At 38.3% G+C, this 25,996-nt stretch overlaps 2 protein-coding genes across 8 annotated transcripts in view; one reads left to right on the plus strand and one right to left on the minus strand.

Annotated features, from left to right (window-relative positions):
- The window catches only part of LOC26514435 (Down syndrome cell adhesion molecule-like protein Dscam2), a 1,172,063-nt gene extending 1,152,707 nt beyond the window's left edge, over nucleotides 1–19,356 (minus strand). For all 7 annotated transcript variants that reach the window (XM_044715439.1, XM_044715441.1, XM_044715442.1 and 4 more), the window contains exon 1: nucleotides 19,273–19,356. In XM_044715439.1, the coding sequence (XP_044571374.1) occupies nucleotides 19,273–19,348 (76 nt within the window). In that variant the 5' untranslated portion in view covers nucleotides 19,349–19,356. The remainder of the gene's footprint in view (nucleotides 1–19,272) is intronic.
- A 3,230-nt stretch (nucleotides 19,357–22,586) lies between these two features.
- Nucleotides 22,587–23,924, plus strand: LOC26515060. Its single transcript, XM_044715507.1, has 2 exons — nucleotides 22,587–22,626; nucleotides 22,768–23,924. The coding sequence occupies exons 1-2, from the start codon at nucleotides 22,587–22,589 to the stop codon at nucleotides 23,817–23,819; spliced, it is 1,092 nt and encodes a 363-aa protein (XP_044571442.1). The 3' UTR covers nucleotides 23,820–23,924.
- Nucleotides 23,925–25,996: the final 2,072 nt, after the last annotated feature.

Genomic DNA, 25,996 nt, shown 5'->3' on the forward strand with positions numbered 1-25,996 from the left:
ATTTTATTTTGCCTTTAGCACAACATAATCCAGTAAATTCACCAGTGTACTTTAACGCCTTACAATATTTACAAAGTGTTTTCATTTCCGCAATTGTTACTGTTTTGTCGGCACAATAATCAATTGCCGGATCATAGTGGAATGCAGCTCGTTCAAGAATCACAGAAGCACTGCGTCTGCGGATTCGCTCATTTTCATTATGTCTAGCTTGCTGTTGTTATGTTTGATGTACACGAACTCGTTGCATTCTAAGATTATCTCCTACATTGTCACTCACTAAAGAACGCAATTCTGACATAGCAATACGACTATTGTCTTTTGTCTGTCTCTGGTCATCAGTGCGGCTAGCACGTGAGGTAGCTCTTCGCACATTTAATTGACTACGACGACCTAAGTCTTCTCCTCGGCATCGTAAATTGTAATTAATCAAATTGAGAAAATTTCCCGCGAAATTTGAGAAGTAATAAAATTTCAAATAAAAATTTTTTTCAATTTTTTTCACAATTTTTCAGTGAACACAATATCGGTTTGTCACATAAAATTAACTGAGCAGAGAACAATGAGTAGCTGTCAAACAATGTATCACATACCGGCGCCTACTATTATTGTAGTCTCCATTTTGTTCAAAAAACGTTTGTATGGGAAATAGAAAAATGCTGTTTATGGATTTTCTCGGCAATCATTCCCGGTTGATCGTAGAAGGGTGAAAATTGAGGATTGTATGTATTTTTGTATGTTGTATCATAAAAAAAGAGAAATTAAAAATTTTGTCTAAAAAATAAAAATAAAAATTTAGGGGTGGACTACCCCTAACATTTAGGGGGATGAAAAATAGATGTTGGCCGATTCTCATAGATACCGGATAAGCACAAAAAATTTCATCAAAATCGGTCAAGCCGTTTCGGAGGAGTATGGTAACGAAAACTGTGACACGAGAATTTTATATATTAGATATTTTGTTTCAAATTTTCTTTATTTTATTTCATTGTCGTTGCTTTTTTTTTAATAACATTTTATTATATTTTGCATCATTGATATTTGTTGGTTGCTTTGTTCTCTTTTTTTTTTAATTTTGTCCAAGTCGTTTTCTTGGCTCATATATCTTTTTCTCAAACATTTATTGTGAAGTTTGTATAATTTATAAAAGCAATTGGCACACATTATGACAACAATTACAGAGTGTAACAGTGATTTTGAACTTTTGAAGTGACATAGTAGCAATTGTTTATTGGATCGAGTATCCGACCCGCTCCGACATTTCTTTCAGAAGTTATTCAAGAAATTCGATTTTTACAGTTTTTTCAAAATGAAGCCAGTGTGTCTGTTTGTCTGTATTTTTTTCTTGGCAATCCTGAATAAAAGTGGAGATTTTTGTTATTGTCATATGAGCAATTATTGTTCTACAACTTTTTGAAAAAACTGTAAAAATCTAATTTCTTGAATAACTTCTGAAAGAAATGTCGGACGGGTTGGTTGAGGTATCAATCTTGAGGTCCCAAAGAAAAACAAGAAAGGAAAGCTAACTTCGGGCGAAGCCGAAGTTGCTATACCCTTGCAGTTGTGCCATTTCCGATCGTTCAGTTATATGGCGGCTATTGGATAGTTGGCCGATCCCTATGGAATTTGTCCAATAAGATTATTTTGCCCAAAATGGAATCTGTACCAAGTCTCACCTTTCTAACTCAAAAAACACCAAAGTTATGCCAATTCCGATCGTTCTATGACAGCTATAGGATATAGTCGGCCCATCCTTATGAATTTTTGTACATAAGATATTTTCAAATATTTCAAAAATAAAATCCAAATAAAAAAGGGCTTAAAAAGTAAAACATAAACATTGACTCAACTAGGATTAGAACTCAGGCCCTCCCGTGTTAGAAACCACAACGCTCTCCACTCGGCTAATCTCGAACTTCGTTGTTTGGTGGCAAATTTTGATGTAATTCTGCTTTGTGTTTCAGTGTCTCATGTCTTAATGAGAAGAATGCAAAATTTTATGAGTAGAACGCTTTGTATGCATATGCCCCCACTGAGCATATAATGCATATAAATAAATGCAGCCACCACCGTTTTGGGCCAAATCATGGATTAAAAGCTTAAAAAAAAAACCAGGCAATCCAACTCCGCCAATACTTTTCTAATATTTATCATTATACCCTTGCAGAGGGTATTATAATTTTGGTCAAAAGTGTGCAACGCAGTGAAGGAGACATCTCCGACCCTATAAAGTACATATATTCTTGATCAGGATCACCTCCTGAGTCGATATGAGCATGTCCGTCTGACCGTCAGTCTGTCTGTCGGTTTCTACGAAAACTAGTCTCTCAGTTTTGGAGCTATCGAGTTGAAACTTTGCACACACCCTTCTTTCCTTTGCAGACAGTATATAAGTCGGAACGGCCGGGATCGGTCGACTATATCCTATAGCTGCCATATAACTGATTGATCAGAAATGCCATAACTTTGGTGTTTTTTAAGTTAGAGAGTTGGGACTTTCCACACATGTTATGTTTGGCCAAACATAATCTTATGGCCAATCTTATGTACAAGGATCGGCCGACTATATCCTATAGTTGTCATAGAACGATCGAAATTGGCATAACTTTGGTGTTTTTTAAATTAAAAAGATGGAATTTGGTACAGATTCTATTTTGGGGAAAACAATCTGATCTGCCAATTTTCATAAGGATCGGCCGACTATAAAAGATCCGCTATATATCTAATAAAATAAGATGGGTGGCGCCACCTAGCGGACTGCGACTGAACTGCAAGGGTATATCAACTTCGGCTCCGCCCGAAGTTAGCTTTCCTTTCTTGTTTTATATCGCACACCCATAATAAATTGTTACATTCAACAATTGGTTTAACTAGAAAAACTGGAAAAACGAAATTTCCATTTTTTTTTAATTTTTTATCTTTGCGCATTTATTTTAGATATAATACATGTTTATTATATGATTGATCGGATATGCCATAACTTTGTTTTTTTTTTATAAGCTAGAAGGATGGGACTTAGTACAGATTGCATTTTGGGAAGTCTTATCCGATTTGCAAAATTTTATTAGGATAATTGGCTTATTTTTGTTGTTTTTGAAGCTAGAATGATGGTACTGTCTACGGTTTCCGTTTTGGGCAATCTAATCCTATGTTCATAAGAATCGGCCAACTATATCCTATACCTGCGATATAACTGAACGATCGGAAATGGCACAACCTTTCTATTTTTAAAGATGCTTGGGGCTGTTTCCAATATTTTTATTAGAAATTTTGTTGATGGTGAAATTCCCATAAGGATCGGACAACTATATAGGATCCGATATATATAATAATAATATAAGCTTCTGCTTAACTGCAAGGGTATATCAACTTCGGCTCCGCTTGAAGTTAGCTTTCCTTTCTTGTTTATTTTAATAATTTATTATATAGTGGAACTCTCATAAGGATAGGCCTCTCATCTGTTAATTTGTTAAAATAAATTGGTTTTCCACAACTACGAAACAATTTTGGATATAAATACATTTTTGGGCAAATTTTTAATTAAAATTTTTAAACTAACCAAATTCCAAAACCTTTGTAAATTAAAAATACGTATAACTTCAGAGCCACTGAATCTATCGAAAAATTCTTTACGTCTTTGGAAAGGTTTTTAATTATTCCACCTTCGTGAATGTCAAAATCTATAGAGTTAAAAAAGACAGAGTTTTGATGTTTATCCTTACAATTAAAGTATTGCTAACTGTGTGAATCGCCTGTCCAGAGGTTACTTCCATATATATATATATTCTTTATATTATGCGTTCTGTTTTAAATAACACAGGCCAACAGCAGAAGATCTTCACGCATAATTCCACCTGCTTCATAACCTTTAAGGTTCCCTTTAACCTTCCCCTGAACCAAAGTCCAGAACAAACATAGGTTCTATCACCCACAGTTTTCACGGTACACCTAAAAAAAGAAATTGATCAAATTTGACAATATATTGAATTATGTTGGCCGTGTAATGGCGATGACCATCATTGTTTCTAGTACATATAATTTTTGAAATGTATGTGTACCAACTAAAATTAAAAAATGGTATCTAGCAGTTACCATATCTTTGGAATACTCATCCAAAGTTGAAATCTCAGATTTTCTACATTAATTTTTGGTCTTTTATGATTTTTCCCCAAACATTTTTCTATGGAAGAATTTTGTTTTCTTATTGAAATCAGTAGATCATACCATGTTTTAATTTTGGATTTAAGGAAAAACTTATATATTCGCATTCTAGAGCAAAATACGCGTCGATTGGTACCTCAGTCGACCCGATCCGACATTTCTATCAGAAGTTATTCGAATAATTCGATTTTTTCTTCTTCTTCAAAATGAAGCCAGTTTGCGTCGGTTTGTCGGTTTATCTGTTTGCACTATTTTTTTCTTAAAAATCCTGAAAAAAATTGGAAAATGTTTGTTACTATCATATGAGCAACTATTGTTCTACAACTTTTTGAAACACCTTAAGTTTACGTCACAAAATTAAAAAAACTTTGTTAATGAAAAAATTCATAACTTTATAATTAAGAAAGATATTAAAAAGAGCTTTACACCGTTGAAATGGTTTTTTAAATATAAATTTCACTTTCTTTGAGACCAAACGTCTATATAGTACACAAAAAAAATTACACTGAAAATAAACTTTTTTTTAAGAAAAAAAATTATTTTTCAAAATTTGCTCGACTGATTCTTTTTATATTGCACGTGTAGATAGCTTTTGAGATGACGCAACTTTTGATATATCGCTCATATCTGGCAAAATCCGTTAACTCAAGATATAGTCCTGTAAGTGCAGCTACCCATTTTGTGCAGCCTCCTGTGAAGCTTGCATTTACTTATACATGTGTGTGTATTTGATTGGCAAATTTGCTTTGGAGTCTGCATATATTTGGTCAATACCCTAAAAAATATGGAGTATACCTTTTCAGATTTTAGTTTATTTATTTAAAAATAAAATCCAAATAAAAAAGGGGTTAAAAAGTAAACAACATCGACTCAACTTGGACTCGAACCCAGGCCCTCCAAGAAATTCGATTTTTACAGTTTTTTCAAAATGAAGCCAGTGTGTCTGTTTGTCTGTATTTTTTTCTTGGCAATCCTGAATAAAATTGAAGATTTTTGTTATTGTCATATGAGCAATTACACTGTGCGACAAAAAAAAAACGAAATACACTTGGGAAACGAGATAATGTAGGTTGTTAATCTGGTTGAAGAGAACTCAAAAATATTTTTTTTATATTTTTGGAACCCTCCAATTTTTATTTATTTAAAAAAACCCGTTTTTCGGGACTTTTTTGCGCTTAAAAATTCCTGAACGCGTTTTTTTCAACCGATTTCAAAATCGCTGTTTCGCTGTTTTTCAATAGTTAAATGTTGTAGCTTTTGAAAAAAAAATATATCTTTGATTTTGTTGAACAAAAAGGACAAAATTTTTACACCTGAAACTGAAGTTTTCGACTTTTATTCGTGTTTTTCGGATTTTGATGCCAGTTTTTCGGTACAACTTACAAAAATTCGGCCATTTTTAGCGTTATAACTTCACCAATTTTCATAATTTTTTGATGAAATTTGTCTCGTTTTATTCATAATGAATGAGACAACATTGATATGTATCGAATTTTTTTTTCACTGTCGCACCGTGTTATTATTCTACAACTTTTTGAAAAAACTGTAAAAATCTAATTTCTTGAATAACTTCTGAAAGAAATGTCGGACGGGTCGGTTGAGGTACCAATCTTGAGGTCCCAAAGAAAAACAAGAAAAGAAAGCTAACTTCGGGCGAAGCCGAAGTTGATATACCCTTGCAGTTGTGCCATTTCCGATCGTTCAGTTATATGGCGGCTATTGAATATAGTTGGCCGATCCCTATGAAATTTGGCCAATAAGATTATTTTGCCCAAAATGGAATCGGTACCAAGTCCCATCTTTCTAACTTAAAAAACACCAAAGTTATGCCAATTCCGATCGTTCTATGACAGCTATAGGATATAGTCGGCCCATCCTTATGAAAGTTTGTACATAAGATATTTTCAAATATTTCAAAAATAAAATCCAAATAAAAAAGGGCTTAAAAAGTAAAACATAAACATTGACTCAACTAGGATTAGAACTCAGGCCCTCCCGTGTTAGAAACCACAACGCTCTCCACTCGGCTAATCTCGAACTTCGTTGTTTGGTGGCAAATTTTGATGTAATTCTGCTTTGTGTTTCAGTGTCTCATGTCTTAATGAGAAAAATGCAAAATTTTACGAGTAGAACGCTTTGTATGCACATGCCCCCACTGAGCATATAATGCATATAAATAAATGCAGCCACCACCGTTTTGGGCCAAATCATGGATTAAAAGCTAAAAACAAAAACCAGGAAAACCAACTCCTCCAATACTTTTCTAATATTTATTATTTTATATCGCATAAATTGTTACATTCAACAATTGGTTTAACTAGAAAAACTGGAAAAAGGAAATTCCCATTTTTTTTAATTTTTTATCTTTGCGCAATTATTTTAGATATAATACATGTTTATTATATGATTGATCGGATATGACATAACTTTGTTTTTATACCCTTGCAGAGGGTATTATAATTTTGGTCAAAAGTGTGCAACGCAGTGAAGGAGACATCTCCGACCCTATAAAGTATATATATTCTTGATCAGGATCACCTCCTGAGTCGATATGAGCATGTCCGTCTGTCCGTCTGTCTGTCTGTCTGTCTGTCGGTTTCTACGCAAACTAGTCTCTCAGTTTTGGAGCTATCGAGTTGAAACTTTGCACACATTCTTTTTTTCCTTGCAGGTAGTATATAAGTCGGAACGGCCGGGATCGGTCGACTATATCCTATAGCTGCCATATAACTGATTGATCGGAAATGCCATAACTTTGGTGTTTTTTAAGTTAGAGGGTTGGGACTTTCCACACATGTTATGTTTGACGAAAATATCTTATGTACAAAATTTCATAAGGATCGGCCGACTATATCTTATAGCTGTCATAGAACGATCGGAATTGGCATAACTTTGGTGCTTTTTAAGTTAGAAAGATGGGACTTGGTACAGATTACTCTTTGAGCAAAATATTTCAATATGCGAAATTTCATAAGGATCGGCCGACTATATACGATCCGCTATATATCTAATAATATAAGATGCGTGGTGCCACCTAGCGGACTGCGACTGAACTGCAAGGGTATATCAACTTCGGCTCCGCCAGAAGTTAGCTTTCCTTTCTTGTTTTTTTTTAAGCTAGAAGGATGGGACTTAGTAAAGATTGCATTTTGGGAAGTCTTATCCGATTTGCAAAATTTTATTAGGATAATTGGCTTATTTTTGTTGTTTTTGAAGCTAGAATGATGGTACTGTCTACGGTTTCCGTTTTGGGCAATCTAATCCTATGTTCATAAGAATCGGCCAACTATATCCTATACCTGCGATATAACTGAACGATCGGAAATGGCACAACCTTTCTATTTTTAAAGATGCTTGGGGCTGTTTCCAATATTTTTATTAGAAATTTTGTTGATGGTGAAATTCCCATAAGGATCGGACAACTATATAGGATCCGATATATATAATAATAATATAAGCTTCTGCTTAACTGCAGCCACGACTTTTTGAAAATATGAGATTAAAAACTCCAATTTAATTGACGAAAATATTGTTTAACCACCTATAATAAATTCAATAAAATTATTTCGAGTTTTTCCTTAAATCCAAGATATGGTACATACATAACATTTTTTAATTTTAGTTGGTACAGATACATTTCAAAAATAATATGTACTAGAAACAATGATGGTCATCGCCCTTACACGGCCTGCATAATTCAATATACGGTGAAATTTTTTCAATTTCCTCTCTTAGGTGTACCGCGGAAACTGTGGGTGATAGAACCTATGTTTGTTCTGGACTTTGGTTCAGGGGAGCCTAAAGGTTATGGCGCAGGTAAAATTATGCGTGGAGGAAAAAAAAGTTGGAAATTGTCGGCCTGTGTAATTGAAGATCAATATATACAAAAAAACAACTGATATCATATAAAAAAACCTCTTGACAAGGTAAAGTACCGGTGACGAACCTGCATGCGAAACCCAAAATATCTGATATCAATTTTAGTGACGAAAATATGCTATATAGGTGTACAAAATTGCATATAAAAAATATTCTTGTTCGGCACGTGCAAGAAAAACAAAAAAAAAATCAGTCACTTGCCAAACAAGAATATTTATACCCTTGCAGAGGGTATTATAATTTTGGTCAAAAGTGTGCAACGCAGTGAAGGAGACATCTCCGACCCTATAAAGTATATATATTCTTGATCAGGATCACCTCCTGAGTCGATATGAGCATGTCCGTCTGTCCGTCTGTCTGTTTCTACGCAACCTAGTCTCTCAGTTTTAAAGCTATCGAGTTGAAACTTTGCACACACCCTTCTTTCCTTTGCAGGCAGTATATAAGTCGGAACGGCCGGGATCGGTCGACTATATCCTATAGCTGCCATATAACTGATTGATCGGAAATGCCATAACTTTGGTGTTTTTTAAGTTAGAGGGTTGGGACTTTCCACACATGTTATATTTGACCAAAATATCTTGTGTACAAAATTTCATAAGGATCGGCCCACTATATCCTATAGCTGTCATAGAACGATCGAAATTGGCATAACTTTGGTGTTTTTTAAGTTAGAAAGATGGGATTCTATTTTGGGAAAAATAATTCAATATGCCAAATTTCATAAGGATCGGCCGACTATATACGATCCGCTATATATCTAATAATATAAGATGCGTGGCGCCACCTAGCGAACTGCAACTGAACTGCAAGGGTATATCAACTTCGGCTCCGCCCGAAGGTTTGTACACCTATATAGCATATTTTTGTCACTAAAATTGATATCAGATATTGTGGGTTTCGCATGCAGGTTCGTCACCGGTACTTTACCTCGTCAAGAGGTTTTTTATATGATAGCATAATATTTACAAATTCCAAATTTATGTTATTTGGCTCAACTTTATTTATTACGTTAGCAGTGGAATCCACTGACTTAACGTCTACTATAGCCATTGTTGTTTTTGTAAAGTTATAATTATAGTTATAATTATCACCTATTTCCTCACTGAATTTACTTATCGAATTATTTCTCACCTATTCTTTCTTTTTTTTTTTTGTTTCTTTTACATTTATCCTACCTATTTTTTCGCATAGCTTTTCGGGCTATACTTCGAGCGGAAATGTTTCCAAAACATTACAAAAATTTGTATGTATGTTGTATGTATGTTTTATATTTTATATATAACTACAAGCATGCTCCGGGGTTCACTTTTGGTTATCGTTGCTCCGATTTTTGGTCATCGTTTGCTATTTGAACGTTGATGACCCGTATCCTCTGCGTTAGCTGGTCGTCGCCCTTTGGCTTCACTGACGCTCCTTCGTAGGCGAAAGTGACGGTTTGTCCATCTCGCTGTTGATCTGCTGCAGATGCCCGGGGCCTATTGGCTCAGGCGGGACTTCGCACTGGCTCAGGCGGGACTTCGCACTGGCTCAGGCGGGACTTCGCACTGGTCTTGGGCTTCAGGCATGCGCAATTGCATGCCGCAGAGTAGAGTGGTCCGGGGCAGTCGGCTGGGCACTTCTTTACCAGCGCCGGTATCTTCTTCGCTGGCGGTGGTTGAAACTTTGTTATCAACTTGTTTATAATTTGTATTTTATGTGAGTGTGTTGCAGCAATTGGGCGTCTCTCTGTGAGGCTTGTTTTTAAAAAATCAAGCTCGGTCTGCAACTTTTGTGCAGTCGACCACGCGAGAGTCGGTGTTTTAGTAAATAACAGCCACTTAATGTGTGCTATTCTTTTGTTCACCTTATTTTTAACACCTCCGCGTCTTCTCATTGCTTGCACTTAACTCACTCAGTTATTTTTATTTACCGTTTTCCTCGCAAGTTGGTTTGGCTGTTGCTGGTTTTGCTGGAACATCTTATCGGTCATCCTGCACAGGACAGGTTTTCTTGTTGGACTACTATTGTGCTTGCTGCTGCTCTTATTGTTGTTCATTTATTTTTTCGTTTGATTAGGCGTTCACTTTTTCTTCAGGTTCTTTTGAAACGAAGTCACGGTCGCCATGTAGAATTAAAAAGATGTAACTAATCCAGTTCAGTGTCTTTAATCGAATGAATTCTTGATTTCTTACACTAAGGCTTGCTAGTTGTCGGCGCAGCGGCAGAGCAGCCGTTTTATATATTTTACCTATAAGTAAAGTTACAGTATGTAACTCGAATAATACCACATCTGAAAGCATGCAAACATCTGGAAGCTCAGCTTTCGAACAGCGAGAACACTGCAGTGCTATTTTTCTCGACGTATCCCAAGCTTTCGACCGTGTTTGGCTTAATGGACTCATACACAACCTAGTGGAATCATACCTCTACAATAGGGTATTCTCCGTGAGATGCAATGCAGCTACTTCGGGCGACTAAATAATCGAAAGTGGAGTTCCACAAGGAAGCGCACTCGGCCCGTGTCTATATGTTTTGTATACTGCGGATATTCCCACAAACGCACAACTAACAACGTCAACGTTCGCCGTCGATACCGCTATCCTTAGTCGCTCCAGATGCCCAACGCAAGTAACAAACCGACCGGCTAATCAACTAATATTGGTGGAAAGGAGGCTGTCCAATTGGCGCATTAAAATAGAAGAACAAAAGTGTTCTCCAGAACAGTGTTCGCCACTGTGCCTGGACTACAAGCTACTACTCTACAATTCAGTCCTAAAGCCAATCTGGACGTATGGCTCCCAGCTGTGGGGGAATGCGAGCAGCAGCAACATAGACATCATACAGCGCGCACAATCAAAAATCTTGAGAAGTATCTCTGGGGCACCTTGGTATGTTCGCAACGAAAACATCCACCGGGATCTGGGCATACTCGCAGTGAAAGACGAAATTTAGAAGCAAAAAGAGTCCTACAAAGAAAAACTGTCTTCGCACCCAAAACCCCTCGCTCAGGGATTGACTCGGGTTTCTAGCAGATCGCGCCTGCGACGCAACGACCTTCCAACCCAGCAATCGATTTTAAGGGCCGTCTAACTCTGTATCAGTCAACATGACTGATAGTTAAGTTAAAAATATAAGATTTGATACACCTTTTGTTAGTCTCCCAAAGAGAAGATTCAAGAAATAAATGCAACGGAAAAAAAAAAAAAAAAATTTTAAATTCAATTACAAAAAAAAAAACGAATTACGAAATCAGTGTGGACGGCAGTCCACGAGGTGACGATCTGCATGACTTGGCGTGCGCGAGGAGACTCTATGTAAAGGATGTAAAGGGTGATTAAATTTCAAGGGCCGATGTTGAATGTGAACCAGTTTTTTTCCGAAAATTATTTGACATTTCTCCATTTCAGACTTACTCAATTTGAACCATGAAGGGATACACAATCCAACAACGTGTTAAAGTTATCCAGACTTATTATGAAAATGGGCGTTCAAATCAGAATGAATATGGGGCACTTTGTGTTTTTTTTTCGTCAATTTGATCGCCCAAATGTGCGTACAATCGCTAAAATCGTGGAAAAACTCGAGCAAACTGGGCCTGTAGAAGATGTGAGAACACCAGTGCATGCTCGTACAGCTCGTACTGCAGAAAATATCATAATTATTTTATTAAAGAATATTAAAAATTTAATAATTAATTTATTAAAGATTATTAAAAATTAAATAATTAATTTATTAAAGATTATTAAAAATGAAGTAATTAATTTATTAATATTATTTGTTTTTATTATTGGGGAACCTTGAATCACTGTACCACGGGGGAAAATGCAAAGAATAGAGATAAGAATCTCTATTGTGCGGGAATAGAAGCAATAGAATAGGAGCAACACCGTAAGAGATGAAGAAGCAGAGCAGGGCTATGTTTGAAAGGAAAATTAATCAAATTATTATTTTACCTCCAAATATATCACTGCACACGCAAAGAGATACGGATCTAAAAATTACAATTTTTTTATTTATTTTTTGTAATGTGTATAGGAATAAACACTGATTGTTTATGGTAAGCTTATTACAAATTTTGTAAAAACGCAGTGTGCAAAAAAAAAACGCCCTTCCGCTTCAAGATAAAGAGAGGATGATGAAGATTATGTCATTCATGAAAACGACTATGCAAACACTTGTTCAAAATCAGAACATGGTAATACAGCTGCTCGTAGCACAACAGTCTATGGAGACTCTACGAATATCAATGTGGAACGCCAATAGTGTCTTACGGCAAAAACTAGAATTGTCACGATTCTTGATCGAAAATCATATTGATGTTATGCTACTGGTGGAAACGCATCTTACAAGCAAATACAACTTTCAAATAATAGGCTTTACAATCTACCGCACAGATCGTCCAGATGGGAAAGCCCATCGCGGAACTGGAGTTCTAATCAGAGAACGCTTTAAACACCATGTTTACAAAAGGTTTGCAACAAACTTTTTGCAGGCCACAGCGATACAAATTCAGTCAAGATACGGAAACGTTTCAATCGCTGCCGTTTACTGCCCTCCTCGTTTCTCAATTCGCTGCAGGAAGAACAATTTATGGACTTCTACAATTCACTTGTGGATCGTTTTGTAGCCGCAAGAGACTACAACGCCAAACATACGCACTGTGGATCACGTCTAGTGACTCCTAGAGGAATGAAATTGTACAATGCAATCATAAATATGAGAATTAAACTGGACTATATTTTCCCTGGAAGTCCCACATAATGGCCAACAGACACACGCAAGCTCCCAGACCGTATTGATTTTGCGGTGAAAAAAAACATATCTTGCAATCTAATAAGTGCCAAAGCAGTCCCGGACTTATCATCAGACCACTCGCCTGTGCTTTTAACGCTTCTTCAAAGCCATAAGCCATAGGAATAACCGAACACCCCCTTAGCCTGACGATGCCAAAAACGAACTGGCTTAAATACAAAAAGTACGTGAGTGCCCTCATAGAACTCGCCCCGGAGTTTAACATGGAATCGGACATCGACTACACTAAGAGCGCCCTGGAAGAAGGGCTCGTTGCGACAGCTAAAATCTCTACTCCTCAAGGGAAGAAAGTAGACCGAAACAAATACCACAAATCTAATCAGCAAATCGAACAGCTCGTGCGAGAAAAGAGGCGCAAGCTTCAAAGCAAAGTCCTAAGGAAGCAACACAATCACTCGACCAGGCTCTTCACCAACAGGAAGAAAATGTACAGCTGAGGTACATCCAGAATCTTTATCAACAAGCACAAAGTATCCCCTGTGGAGGGCTCACCCAAATCTAAGCGCCCCAATCGAAACGACCACCCCGATAAGAAACTCTTCGGGATGCTGGGCTCGCAGCGACGAAGACTGAGCTGAAACATTTGCTACACATCTCCAAAGTGTCTTCCAGCCAAACCCTGCCTCAAATTCATTCCTCCTGCCAGTCATTCAGCCAAAGGCTACCCCTCAGCCAACGGCACCTTCATTCCGGCCGAACGAAATCGAAAAAGTTTTAAGAGAGCTAAAATCAAAAAAGGCTCAGTGAGGTGACCTACTGACGCCGAAGATGCTGAACTTCCAAAATGCGCTATAGAGGTCGTCGGTAAACTATTAATTGGTATCATTAATCTTAGCTATTTCCCAAATTAAATCCATCATTATAACGATACCGAAGCCTAGAGAAGACCACAAAACACCGTCATCGTACAGACCAATAAGCCTTCTATCTTGTTTGTCTAAATTGTTTGAAAAATGCTTGATTACTCGAATAACACCACATCTGGAAGCTTGCAAAATTATCCCGGCACACCAATTTGGCTTCCGAAGAAACCACGGAACCATCGAAAAAGTGAACAGATTAACATCCGAAATACGCTCAGCCTTCGAACAGCGAGAACACTGCAGTGCTATTTTTCTCGACGTATCCCAAGCTTTCGACCGTATTTGGCTTAATGGACTCATACACAACCTAGTGGAATCATACCTCTACAATAGGGTATTCTCCGTGAGATGCAATGCAGCTACTTCGGGCAACTACATCATCGAAACTGGAGTTCCACAAGGAAGCGCACTCGGCCCGTGTCTATATGTTTTGTATACTGCGGATATTCCCACAAACGCACAACTAACAACGTCAACGTTCGCCGTCGATACCGCTACCCTTAGTCGCTCCAGATGCTCAACGCAAGTAACAAACCGACAGGCTAATCAACTAATATTGGTGGAAAGGAGGCTGTCCGATTGGCGCATTAAAATAAAAGAACAAAAGTGTTCACAAGAACAGTGATCGCCACTGTGCCTGGACTACAAGCTACTACTCTACAATTCAGTCCTAAAGCCAATCTGGACGTATGGCTCCTAGCTGTGGGGGAACGCAAGCAGTAGTAACATAGACATCATACAGCGCGCACAATCAAAAATCAAATGAGAATTATCACTGGGGCACCTTGGTATGTTCGCAACGAAAACATCCACCGGGATCTGGGCATCCTCGCAGTGAAAGACGAAATTCAGAAGCAAAAAGAGTTCTACAAAGAAAAACTGTCTTCGCACCCAAATCTCCTCGCTCTGGGATTGACTCGGGTTTCTATCGGGACCTGCGATGGAACGACCTTCCAACCCAGCAATCTATTCTAACTCTGGCCGTCTAACTCTGTATCAGTCAACATGACTGTTAGTTAAGTTAAAAATATAAGATTTTATACACCTTTTGTTAGTCTCTCAAAGAGAAGATTCAAGAAATAAAAGCAACTTTAATAAAAAAAAAGTTGAAAAGAGAAACGGCTGGATTGATTTGCGCAAGTGAAAAAGTCAAACTTGCACCACCACAGCCACTGAAACCTTTGTTCATGCCGACTTGGAAGGTAAAAGATACAACACGCATAACCAATCACTCACACCAAAAATATAAATTGCAACACATAAAAACTACATATACACACATTACATCATCTCACGGTGGACCAAAATCATTGGCGCGTTGAAAACTGAATGGCCACCAATGCCAAACATTTCGAGAAGCATGTCAACTATTTGGATTGCTGGAGAACAAATCTCATTGGGATATACTGTACCAAATACGAATGCTGTTCACAATTATCATCACCACATGTTTTCTTTTACAACCAAATCAGTTATGACCCCAATACAAAGACGACATACGACATTTGAAGATATCTTGCATCGCTTGCACATTCGAACGAACAATCCTGACATCCAAATAACCGATGAAATCTACAATAAAGGATTGATTCTGATTGAGGATCAACCCTTGACTAGCATACAAGCTACTGATTCAAGTAGGAATAATTGCGCCAAATTGATCGATGTACGATACATTCAACCAAGAAATAAATCGAGAGCTGCCATACAATGTAGATACATTGCAGGAATTGAAATAATCTGCCGTTTCTGAATAAACACATACGAGATATTAATGCAAGCGGTGGACAATAATACTGGTGTCTATTCTGTGTGGACGCACCTGGAGGAGCAGGGAAAACGTTTGTCATTTCATTGATTTTGACCACTATTCAATCAAGATGTGATACAGCTTTGGCGTTAGCAGCATCTAGAATTGCGGCGACTCTTCTAGATGGCGGTCGTTTTGCACATTCTGTTCTGTTGCACTTAAGTTGCCATTCAATTTAAACACAATTGATACTCCAACATGCAATATTTCCCGATCTAGTGCAATGGGAAAATTGTTGATGCAATGCAAGCTCATTGTTTGGGATGAGTGCACAATGGCACATAAGAAATCACTTGAAGCACTTAATTTCACACTGAAGGATCTTTGGCGAAATAACATCTTTGGCGGCTTGATGATATTGTTGGCAGGCGATTTCAGGCAGATGTTGGCAGTAATTCTCTGTGGAACACCTGCCAATGAATTGAATGCTTGCCTGAAGGCATCATCTTTTTGGAATAACGTAAAAACATTATCGCTAACCACTAGTATGAGAGTTAAACTTCAAAATGATCAAAGTGCTGCACAATTTTCCAAACAATTTTTAGCTGTTGGAAATGGAAAAGTTTCAGTTTATGCGGCATCCGGATTAATTATTCTTACCAACGACTTTTGCCGATTTAATAAAATAAAGAATAATGATGTTCACGCACTGAATTCCACCATTCAAGCAAAAATGGCTGGCGATATGGTGACATACAAATCCGTTGATTTCATAACAAATTCCGATGATGTAGTAGTATGCCGAATTTTATCAATGGAAAGTACGCAGGTGAAAATGTGTGTTTCCTCGAATACCAATGATTCCGACTGATCTTCCGTTTGACTTCAAACGATTGCAATTTCCAGTTCACCTTGCGTTCGCATTGACAATTAACAAGTCGCAAGGCCAATCGCTTAGTGTTTGCGGGATAAATTTAGAAAATCATTGTTTTTCACATGGGCAGTTATACGTTTCGTTCACGAGTTGGGAAATCATCCGCCTTGTTTGTGTTAAAATCAGACCAAAAAACAAAAAAAAATCACCAAAAGAAATAAAACCATCTGGTGGCAAAACGGAGTTCGCCGGGTTTGCTAGTATCATATAAATACTTCAAAGTGGAATATTCCGGAAAATGTTGTGCTCATCGATCCCACCATCCATGAGCCTTCTACCATGAGTGCATTGATTTACTGATTGCTTCCAGTCTTTTCTTTGGCCAGATTATCGGATGCCCAGCTCCATTTGTGACCTGGCCTTCCAATTTTACAGAAAATTAGATTTCGGTAACAGATTTTTTCCACATGTCCCCTGCCAAATCGAGGAAGGTGCTTGATGAACAACTTGACAAAAATTTCCTCGTCGATGTTGAAAAGTCGATGTTAAAAAAAATATTGTGAGGAGCACTTCGCTTATAATCATGTAGACTGAACACAGGCGCATTTTCCGTTTGGCTCCTATTAAAGCATAAATTCTAAGACATTCCTATAATCGAGGCCATCGAGAGACGTCCTCAATCTTTTCAGACTGGTTAAAAATATGCAAGAGTTCCTCTCAGATCCGTTGAATGAGGTTTCTCCGATTTTTCATTCTCTCTCAATGAAATGCAGATTACCTATGCAAGATCCAAGATTTTTCTACGAGACCCAGACTAATGATTTCAAGGAAAATATTCGATTATTGTGTTCGCGTCATAGTCCCAAAACTGGAGCTTCCGGGTGCCTCAGCCAGACTAATGGCCGAGGTACCCTCAACAATTCGGGGCTTTATAATGAAGCTTATTATTGTGGGTATGATACTCGCTTGGATACGAGATGAAAATCACTTCAACATCTTTTTCAGCCACTGATTAAGGATCTATCTACCGATTTCTTTCCGAGCTCCTTCTTTATTTAAACTAAACGAATACCCAGGATTATCGGGGAAATCAAAGAATCCACGCACTACATTACTATGACAGATTCCCGCAATAATTAACTCATGGGCTCTTGTCTGTCTTTAAAATGATTCGGCTGACCTATACTTTCAGACTCCTGCACGTTTCCTGTATCATCTATAATTGAACACTGCCTATAGCCCTAAAGTTGAGCCGTCTTGAGACTTGGCATATTTCATCCAGCAAATCTTTCGGTCCAGTTGGAAGGAAGAATACCTGAGTGGTACATCAAGTGCTCTAAGAAGAGGACGCTTGTGAGGGTCATGAAACTTATTCGTGGAAAGGATGGAGTTTATCATCCAGCAGTCTTGAAAACAGTGACTGGAACTAACAAAACGCATTGTAGCTAAATAATGTATGCTGTCTTTAAAGAATGTTTTTGAAAGCCTGCAAGCAACAAGGGAAATATATTACGATCAGCAGAAAGAACAAAATATATATTCATTATGTAAAGCGGAGCTTAACATAAAAAAGGTTTTTCTATTGTCAGTTTTTATTTTTTGCGCACTAAGCCATACTCTTTCACGGTCTTGCTCAACGTCGCCGAAAACCTAGTTGCTCCTTTCCAATAAATATATTGTAGTGTTGTTTCGATATGTTTTGCTTTACGAACATTTTTAGTAGCTTAGCAACATTCAGGTTATTTGCAGTGCACACATTATTAAGGATGTCAAAAGGGTTGGGAGTTGAAATTGATTCCATCCATATTGCACCGGTTAAAATATTCAGGTGAGGTACAAAAGTATTGGTACCAATTGTAGCCCCAGTGTATCAGCCATTCCTTTGGAGAATAAGTTAACCTGCGATCAAGATTTTATGTAGTATTAATAGTGGATTACAGCCGACTGTTGATACCTTGAGTGAGTTGCGAGTGGTGATTCTTCAGAGTTCGGTATCATGCTGTGCAACTGTGGTATACTTTAGGTTAATAAGGCCAGTAATTGCTGCTGATATTGTTTATTTGGTTCCTTACTTATTGCAATAAAATAACTGCATACAGCAATCAAAAATTATGTGTTTAGATTTAGGAGTGCATTGCATCTTATACGGACAGTTATATGCTTTGTGTTCCTGTATATGTAAGCCAGATAGCTTCTACATTGGTAAATTCTATATCCATCACCAACAGGTACTAGAATATTTATTGGATATGACACGACTTATTTGTTTTAAGCACCTTCTCATTAATTTTACCATAATATGCTCAGCAAAAATAAGAAATTTCTACTTCCCATAAGTATTCCAAAGAAAAGGAAGATGGAAAGCTGGCGGAGCCGAAGTTGATATACCCTTGCAGTTACGTAGCAGCATATAATAATATATATATCGGATAGTAAATATTTGGCCGATCATTATGAAAATTTCACTATCAAATCCATTTTCTAATAAAAATATTGGAAACAGCCCCATGCATCTTTAAAAATAGCAACGTTGAGCCATTTCCGATCGTTTACTTATATGGCACCTACAAGATATAGTCGGCCAATCCTTATGAAATTTAACAGATCGGATAAGGTGCTCAAAATGGAATCCGAAAAAAGTCCCACCTAGCTTAAAAAACAACAAAGTTGTGTCCATTCCGATCATTTTAAGGCAGCGTTGCACACCCTTGACCAAAATTATAATACCCTCAGCCGGGATATAACGATTCCGACGGAGAAAAACTTCTTAAAATCAATATTGTCAATTATAATAGTGAAAACAAAAATTTGTTATGCCATAAAACTGAACTAATGTGAGACTGTTTGATCGACATGTTTCAGACAAAAATAATCAGACGCAGAAGTTCTCAAAAAATGCTTAGAAAATCTTAATGTCTAGAATAAAAAATGCATAAATAGCTTGTTTACCTTACCATTATTTTTATAAGATTCGGCTACATTGATAATGATATTCAACAATATCACTTTCCAAATAAAACAAATCATCATAACTCCGGAAGCTGCAAATAAAATGAAAATGTTGAATCATTATAGTTAGTATTTATTGTACTTTGTAGTGCAAGTGTGAGCATTTTCCCACTGCTTGACCACATGACCACCACGCTTAGGCATACACATTTCTTGCGGTCCCGGACGCTCGAGGTCAGGTATAGGCAGAGCGCAAACCTTTAAAGGCGTTGTTCTCAAAACTATATTTTTAAAGTCGGTTGCCAAGATTTCTCGCCAACTACTCAACCGATCCTAATGAAATTTTACCCGGGTCTTCGAGATAGTATTTACAAGGTATTAAACAAACGATTTTTTTATACCCTTGCCGAGGGTATTACAATTTTGGTCAAAAGTGTGCCACGCAGTGAAGGAGAACATGTCCGACCCTATAAAGGAAATATATTTTTGAACAGGATCACCTCCTGAGTCGATATGAGCATGTCCGACAGACGGACATAATTTCTATGCAAACTAGTCTCTCAATTTTAAAGCTATCGAGCTAAAACTTTGCACACATCCTTCATTTGTTTGCAGGCAGTATATTAGTCGGAACGGCCGGGATCGGTCAACTATATCATATAGCTGCCATATAACTGATTGATGGGAAATGCCAAACCTTCAGTGTTTTTTAAGTTAGAGGGTTGGGACTTTTTACACATGTTATATTTGGCCAAAATATCATATCTACATTTCATAAGGATCGGCCGACTATAAAGATATAGGAATAGCTGTCATATAACTGAACGATCGAAATTGGCATAACTTTGTTGATTTTTAAACTGGAGTGATGGGACTATGGATTCCATTTTCGGCAATCTAATTCGACCTGCTAAATATCATAAGGATCGGCCGACTATAGCTGTCATATAACTGAACGATCGGAAATGGCACAACCTTGCTATTTTTAAAGATGCTTGCGGCTGTTTTATAAATTTTTAGTAGAAAATGGATTTGATGGTGAAATTCTCATAGGGATCGGCCAACTATATATTATCCTATATATATATGTATATATTATTTGCTGCTTCTTAACTGCAAGGGTATATCAACTTCGGCTCCGACCGTATTTTTCATGTAACCTCTTCAAGTGAGTATAAACCCCACATAAACACTTAAGAAATAAAATCTCTTGCACACATCCTTCATTTGTTTGCAGGCAGTATATTAGTCGGAACGGCCGGGATCGGTCAACTATATCATATAGCTGCCATATATATACATACTTTCCCTAATATGAAATATAGAATAAGACAATTTTCTAATAAAAATGTCGGAAACAGCCACAATCATTTTTAAAAATGGCAAGGTTGTGCCATTTCCGATCGTTCAGTTATACGGCAGCTATAGGATCCCGGCTGTTCCGACTTATATTTTGCTTGCAAGCAAGAGAAGGCTGTGTGCAAAGTTTCAAGTAGATAGCATTAAAACTGAGAGACAATATTACGTAGAAACAGACAGATATGATTATATCGACTCAGGAGGTGATACTGATCAAGAATATATATCCTTTATAGGGTCGGAGATGTCTTCTTACTGCGTTGCACAATTTGGATCAAAATCATAATACCCTCTGCAAGGGTATAAAAACCAGCCAAGGTTCGTGTATATAATAACTTTGAAGTGTCTACACACCGGATAAATTGCCTTTAAAGCAATTAACAAAATTATGCCAACACAGAAAAATCTTGCAAGGAATTACAACAGGATTATATTCACAAGACAGGGCACCTCTAGAGAGAACTAGAGATCGGAAGTTGAGGCTGCAAGTACCTCGTCGAACAAAAAGTTTTAACTGAGCGAGATGGTGGAGCTATTGCAAAGCGTGGGGGCGTGAAGAAGAAAATAAATAAAGGATTAGCGCACATAAAGTTGCTATTATTCAAAAAACAAACGCCACCTCCCTGGACAACAGCCCAAAAATTACAAGAAGAACGCCCTTTCTTCACCAATGCCCATCTTTTAGAATTTTTAAATAGCATTTACTTTTCAAGTTACTTGATTCTCCAAATCTTAAAAATAAAAAATTAAAATACCAAAAGGTGCCCATTATTGCCCATCCTCTTAGACATATAAATTAAAAAAAAAATTTATGCCCATTGTCGGGTCAAGCAACCGCCGGAAAATCTGACCGGAAATAATTTATTGAAAGAACCACCCGTGACGTCACTCTCCGTCTCTCGGTATCTCTAGGTCGTTACGCAGTATCAAGCTTTGAGCCGCGCCCCCGCGTTCTTCAAACGTACCACAAATTTGTAAACAAAAAATTCATCAAGTTCAAATAAATTGCTAAATTGCTAATTGGTATCAAACCGAATTTGTATTTATTAAAAAACTGGAATTCGGAGTATTTTTTACGGCTCCGACAAAACGCTCGGTTACTTAACATTGGTGAACCCCGGAGTGATTGTGCTTGGAAAAATAATTAGTTAAATTATTTTCAATTGAAAATTTATATAAAGGAAATAAAAAAAATTATAATTCATTATTTACGCATATTGCATTTTTTGTTCGCAGACTGCTACAATTGCTCATACATATATTACCCTTTATAAAACTGTTTCACAGTAGGTCTTGAGCTATCAATAAATAAACGAACCAAATAAAATTTTTTTTTTGCGAAAATGAATCAGTTTTTTGAAAGTGTCAAATTGCTGTTGTCCTTTTAAGGATCTTCAAGGATTCCTGTCCCCCTTCGTTGCGGCCTTTCCTTCGTGAGTCTGCCTGTCTGACAAAAATCTATGAAGTCGCCTTGGAGCCGTTAAAAAAAGCTTTAACAGTCGCTGGTTTATTTTTCAAGCTCATGTTAATGAGATACTGCATCTGAGGGCCATAGAATCCGCAACGGCGACGAGGCTTCGCGAGCTTTCGGATAAATTTAGTTCGCATATGCAAGCCCTTGCAAGCATGGGCATAACGAGGCAGATTGCTAGCTGCATCATAATCAAAGTGCTGTTGTAGAAGGTTGATGATGCCGCACAAACTAAGTGGAAGGAAAACAGGCTGACTCGGATTCCTTGGATTCCATTCCAACATGGGAGTCCATCGCCAGTTTCCTCAAGCAAAGTTGCTTGGTTGCAAAGTTGGACTCAGGAGAGCATGGATTTCCCGACAACGCCATATGCACCAAACCCTGCGGTAAGACGACGTAGATCCTTTAATCCAGATAACATTTATGATTACAAACTCGTCCACATGCATGATCTGTGGTGGCCATTCTCACGTAATAAACTCCTGCCCAATGTTATTAAGTTTGTCGCCTGAGGGTCGTTCTGTCGAAGGTAGGCGGCTGGATTTCTTCCGTAAGTACCTTGGATTTGGTCACCTATCTCGGCATTGGAATGCTTCAAGCTACCGTACGTGTGGACGCAGGCATCATAGTCTGCTGCATTTTGGTGGAAGCTCGTCAGATGGTATCTAAGGCCAACACCCCTCTTCCGAGGTTTCCGCATCCAACGACGCTGTTTCTCGTTCAGCGGCCGCTGCCGTCAATTTTTTCGTAGCCAAGGATCGTTTATGTGATGTGGTGCTGCTACCCACTGCCAATATTCTAATCCGGAACCGCTCTGGAATTCCACTTCCTCAGCCAGTTGATTTGCTAATTGGAGCTGGATTATTGTACGAGCTGCTTCAGTTTCCACTACTGGGCATCCTGGACGACTTCATTCTCGTATCCGCACGTTTTCAGCTGCCCAATCTCAAGGACTTCGACATGTGGGGCAACCGAGTGGTACAGAATTTGCTCTACTACGAAGCTAACTATTCTCTGCTCTTCCTGGCCATCTACGTCCTTATGATTGTCTGTCAACCGGCGATCATCAGTGGCCTGATTGTCCAGGCCCTGAACATCGCTGTGATCTGGCAGTTCTTCAGTAGAAAGTCCAAGTTCAACTTCATTGCTAGCCGTTTAACCGGCAGAAATGCATACTCCGCAGAGCAGAACGCCCAGCAGAAATGGAAAATCCTGACGGGTGCCCTTCTCGTAGGATACCTCTTCCTGCACCTGATTATCGCTGTGCTGCTGACCGCCTTCACACCTCTGCTGCCCGTCTCGGTGACTTTTATCCATGCGTCTCTACGGCTCCGAAACATGAAATACGAAAACTTACCGCTAATGATGTGGCCCTTGGCGAGAGTAACAGAATTGGTCGTCGGAGATGACGGAGTGTGTCGGGTGGTTTTGCTGAGGACAGTGTCCGGAGCTACAAGGCTTGCAGTCAACAGATTGTTCTTGTTTTCCCTTCAAGATTTGGTTGAAAACTCATCTTCCAATGGGAGAGTATGTCTGGTCAATAAGGTATTGAAAGAAACTCCCATGACGTCACTCTCCGTCCACTCGCGCTCGCTCTCTCTTTCTCTATTCGCGTCACCCGCTCCCGTGCATTCGATCGGGCATCTGCATCTGCCGTCATACGTAAGAGTTGACTTGCGCTCTCACGGAATCTTCCGGTCGCTCCGCAGCATCAAGCGTTAAGTCGCGCCCCCGAGTTCTGACTTCTTCGTTCGGCCTTCAACCTTTCAAAACTACCACAAATTTATAATCAACAAAATAATCAAGTTGAAATAAATTGCGCTTATATATATCAAATAAAAAACCCCTTGACGAACCCGCATGTCACGCCCAAAATATTTTATATCAATTTTGATGACAAAAAATGTGTCATTTTGTACACATTTATAGCATTTTTTCGTCATCAAAATTGATATCAGATGTCTTGGGCATGACATGCAGGCTTTCCACCGTTACTTTACCCCGTCAAGAAGTTTTTATACCCTTATAGACGGTATTACATTTTTTGGCCAAAAGTGTGCCTGCATTGCAGAAGGAGACATCTCCGACCCTATAAAGTATATATGTTCTTGATCAGGATCACCTCCTGAGTCGATATGAGCATGTCCGTCTGTCTGTTTCTACGCAAACTACTCTCTCAGTTTTAAAGATATCGAGCTGAAACTTTGCACACACCCTTCTTTCTTTTGCAGGCAGTATATAAGTCGTACCGGCCGGGATCGGTCGACTATATCCTAAAGCTGCCATATAACTGATTGATCCGAAATGCCATAACTTTGTTGTTTTTTAAGTTAGAGGGTTGGGACTTTCCACACATGTTATATTTGACCAAAAATTTTATAAGGATCGGCCGACTATATCCTATAGCTGTCATAGAACGATCGAAATGGGCATAACTTTGGTGTTTTTTAAGTTAGAAAGATGGGATTTGGTACAGATTCTATTTTGGGAAAAACAATCTGATTTGTCATAAGGATCGGCCGACTATATCCTATAGCTGCCATATAACTGATTGATCGGAAATGCTATAACTTCGTTGTTTTTCAAGTTAGAAGGATGGGAGTTTCAATGGGGGTTCCTCTTTGGGCAAAATAATTCGATATGCCAAATTTCATAAGGATCGGCCGACTATATACAATCCGCTATATATCTAATTATATAAGATGCGTGTCGCCACTTAGCGGATTGCGACTCAACTGCAAGGGTATATAAAATTTGGCTCCCACCGAAGTTAGCTTTCCTTTCTTATTTTATTTGATATCAGTTTTTTTGGGCTTAGTATGCATATATGTTACCTCATTCGCTGTTGCAAGTTTTCATTGTTTTTCGCATTCGTGTAGGACTCTTCAACCTATTTTCGGTTATGAGCCAACACTTGAGAAGCGGTGTAAAAAGAAGCTGTAAATTGTTTGAGATATTTTTTCAGAATGCCGTTGCGACTAATGACAAAGTGCCATCCACAAGAGAAAAAGAAACTAAAAATTATTTGGGAGTATTTTTTCCGAGTGCGGACGCGGCCAGTTCTTAATAACGAACATTTTATTAATAAAATACATTAAATTCATTTTTTCTATTTATTTTTTTATTTTTTTTGTCCGCAAACCTCTCGTTATCTCCCCTTCCTCTATTTTTCGTAAAGCGGACGAACGTGTTTTTTTTTTGTGCGCTCTTCGTTTTTTTATTATTTGTAATAAATTTACCATAAACATTCGGTGTTTATTCATGTACAAATTAATATGATGTGGTTAAGTGATGAACCGCCGTCGACAATTTCCACTCCAATTAACAAGATATGGAAAGGTGATGATTGGGACAACAGGCCCTTTGATGACTTCTAGCCGGCTGGCCGTAGAATATCAATCAGGAAGATTATGTTGGAGGGATGACTGTCCCTCTTTATCTGCTGGCCTAGAGACTCAGTCAGATTTGTAATGATAAGTGTTTTACGACGGATCGTCGGAGTTTCAATGCAGGAGCGCTGGTTCTTTATTTCATTAATGAAAAAGGAGAACTGAACTTAAGAACTAACAAAAGTGAGACTTATAGCGGCCACTCCAATGGGCAGTGCTTGCCCGCTATGCACGAGCTTCCGGCCAGACGCTGGGTCAGCAATTTGGCCGGAGCGAGCTTTCGGACGATCGGTCATTGCCGTCGCCCGGTTGACTTAGTTAACTACTCCCCCCTCCAGATTAAGGCCGCCCTCGGCCGACCCTATTTGGGCAATCACTTCCTTTAGTTGGGCCGTGGATCTCTTGGCCTGGGTGACTCGCCAATAAGTGAGGCCGATACAAATCGACGGGCAGCAAACTGCTCCCGCGACTAGCGCTATCTGGTGCGAGCGGTAGTTGTTGACATCTTCC

This window comes from Drosophila ananassae, chromosome 3L, assembly GCF_017639315.1.
Source record: "Drosophila ananassae strain 14024-0371.13 chromosome 3L, ASM1763931v2, whole genome shotgun sequence".
Taxonomy (NCBI): domain Eukaryota; kingdom Metazoa; phylum Arthropoda; class Insecta; order Diptera; family Drosophilidae; genus Drosophila; species Drosophila ananassae.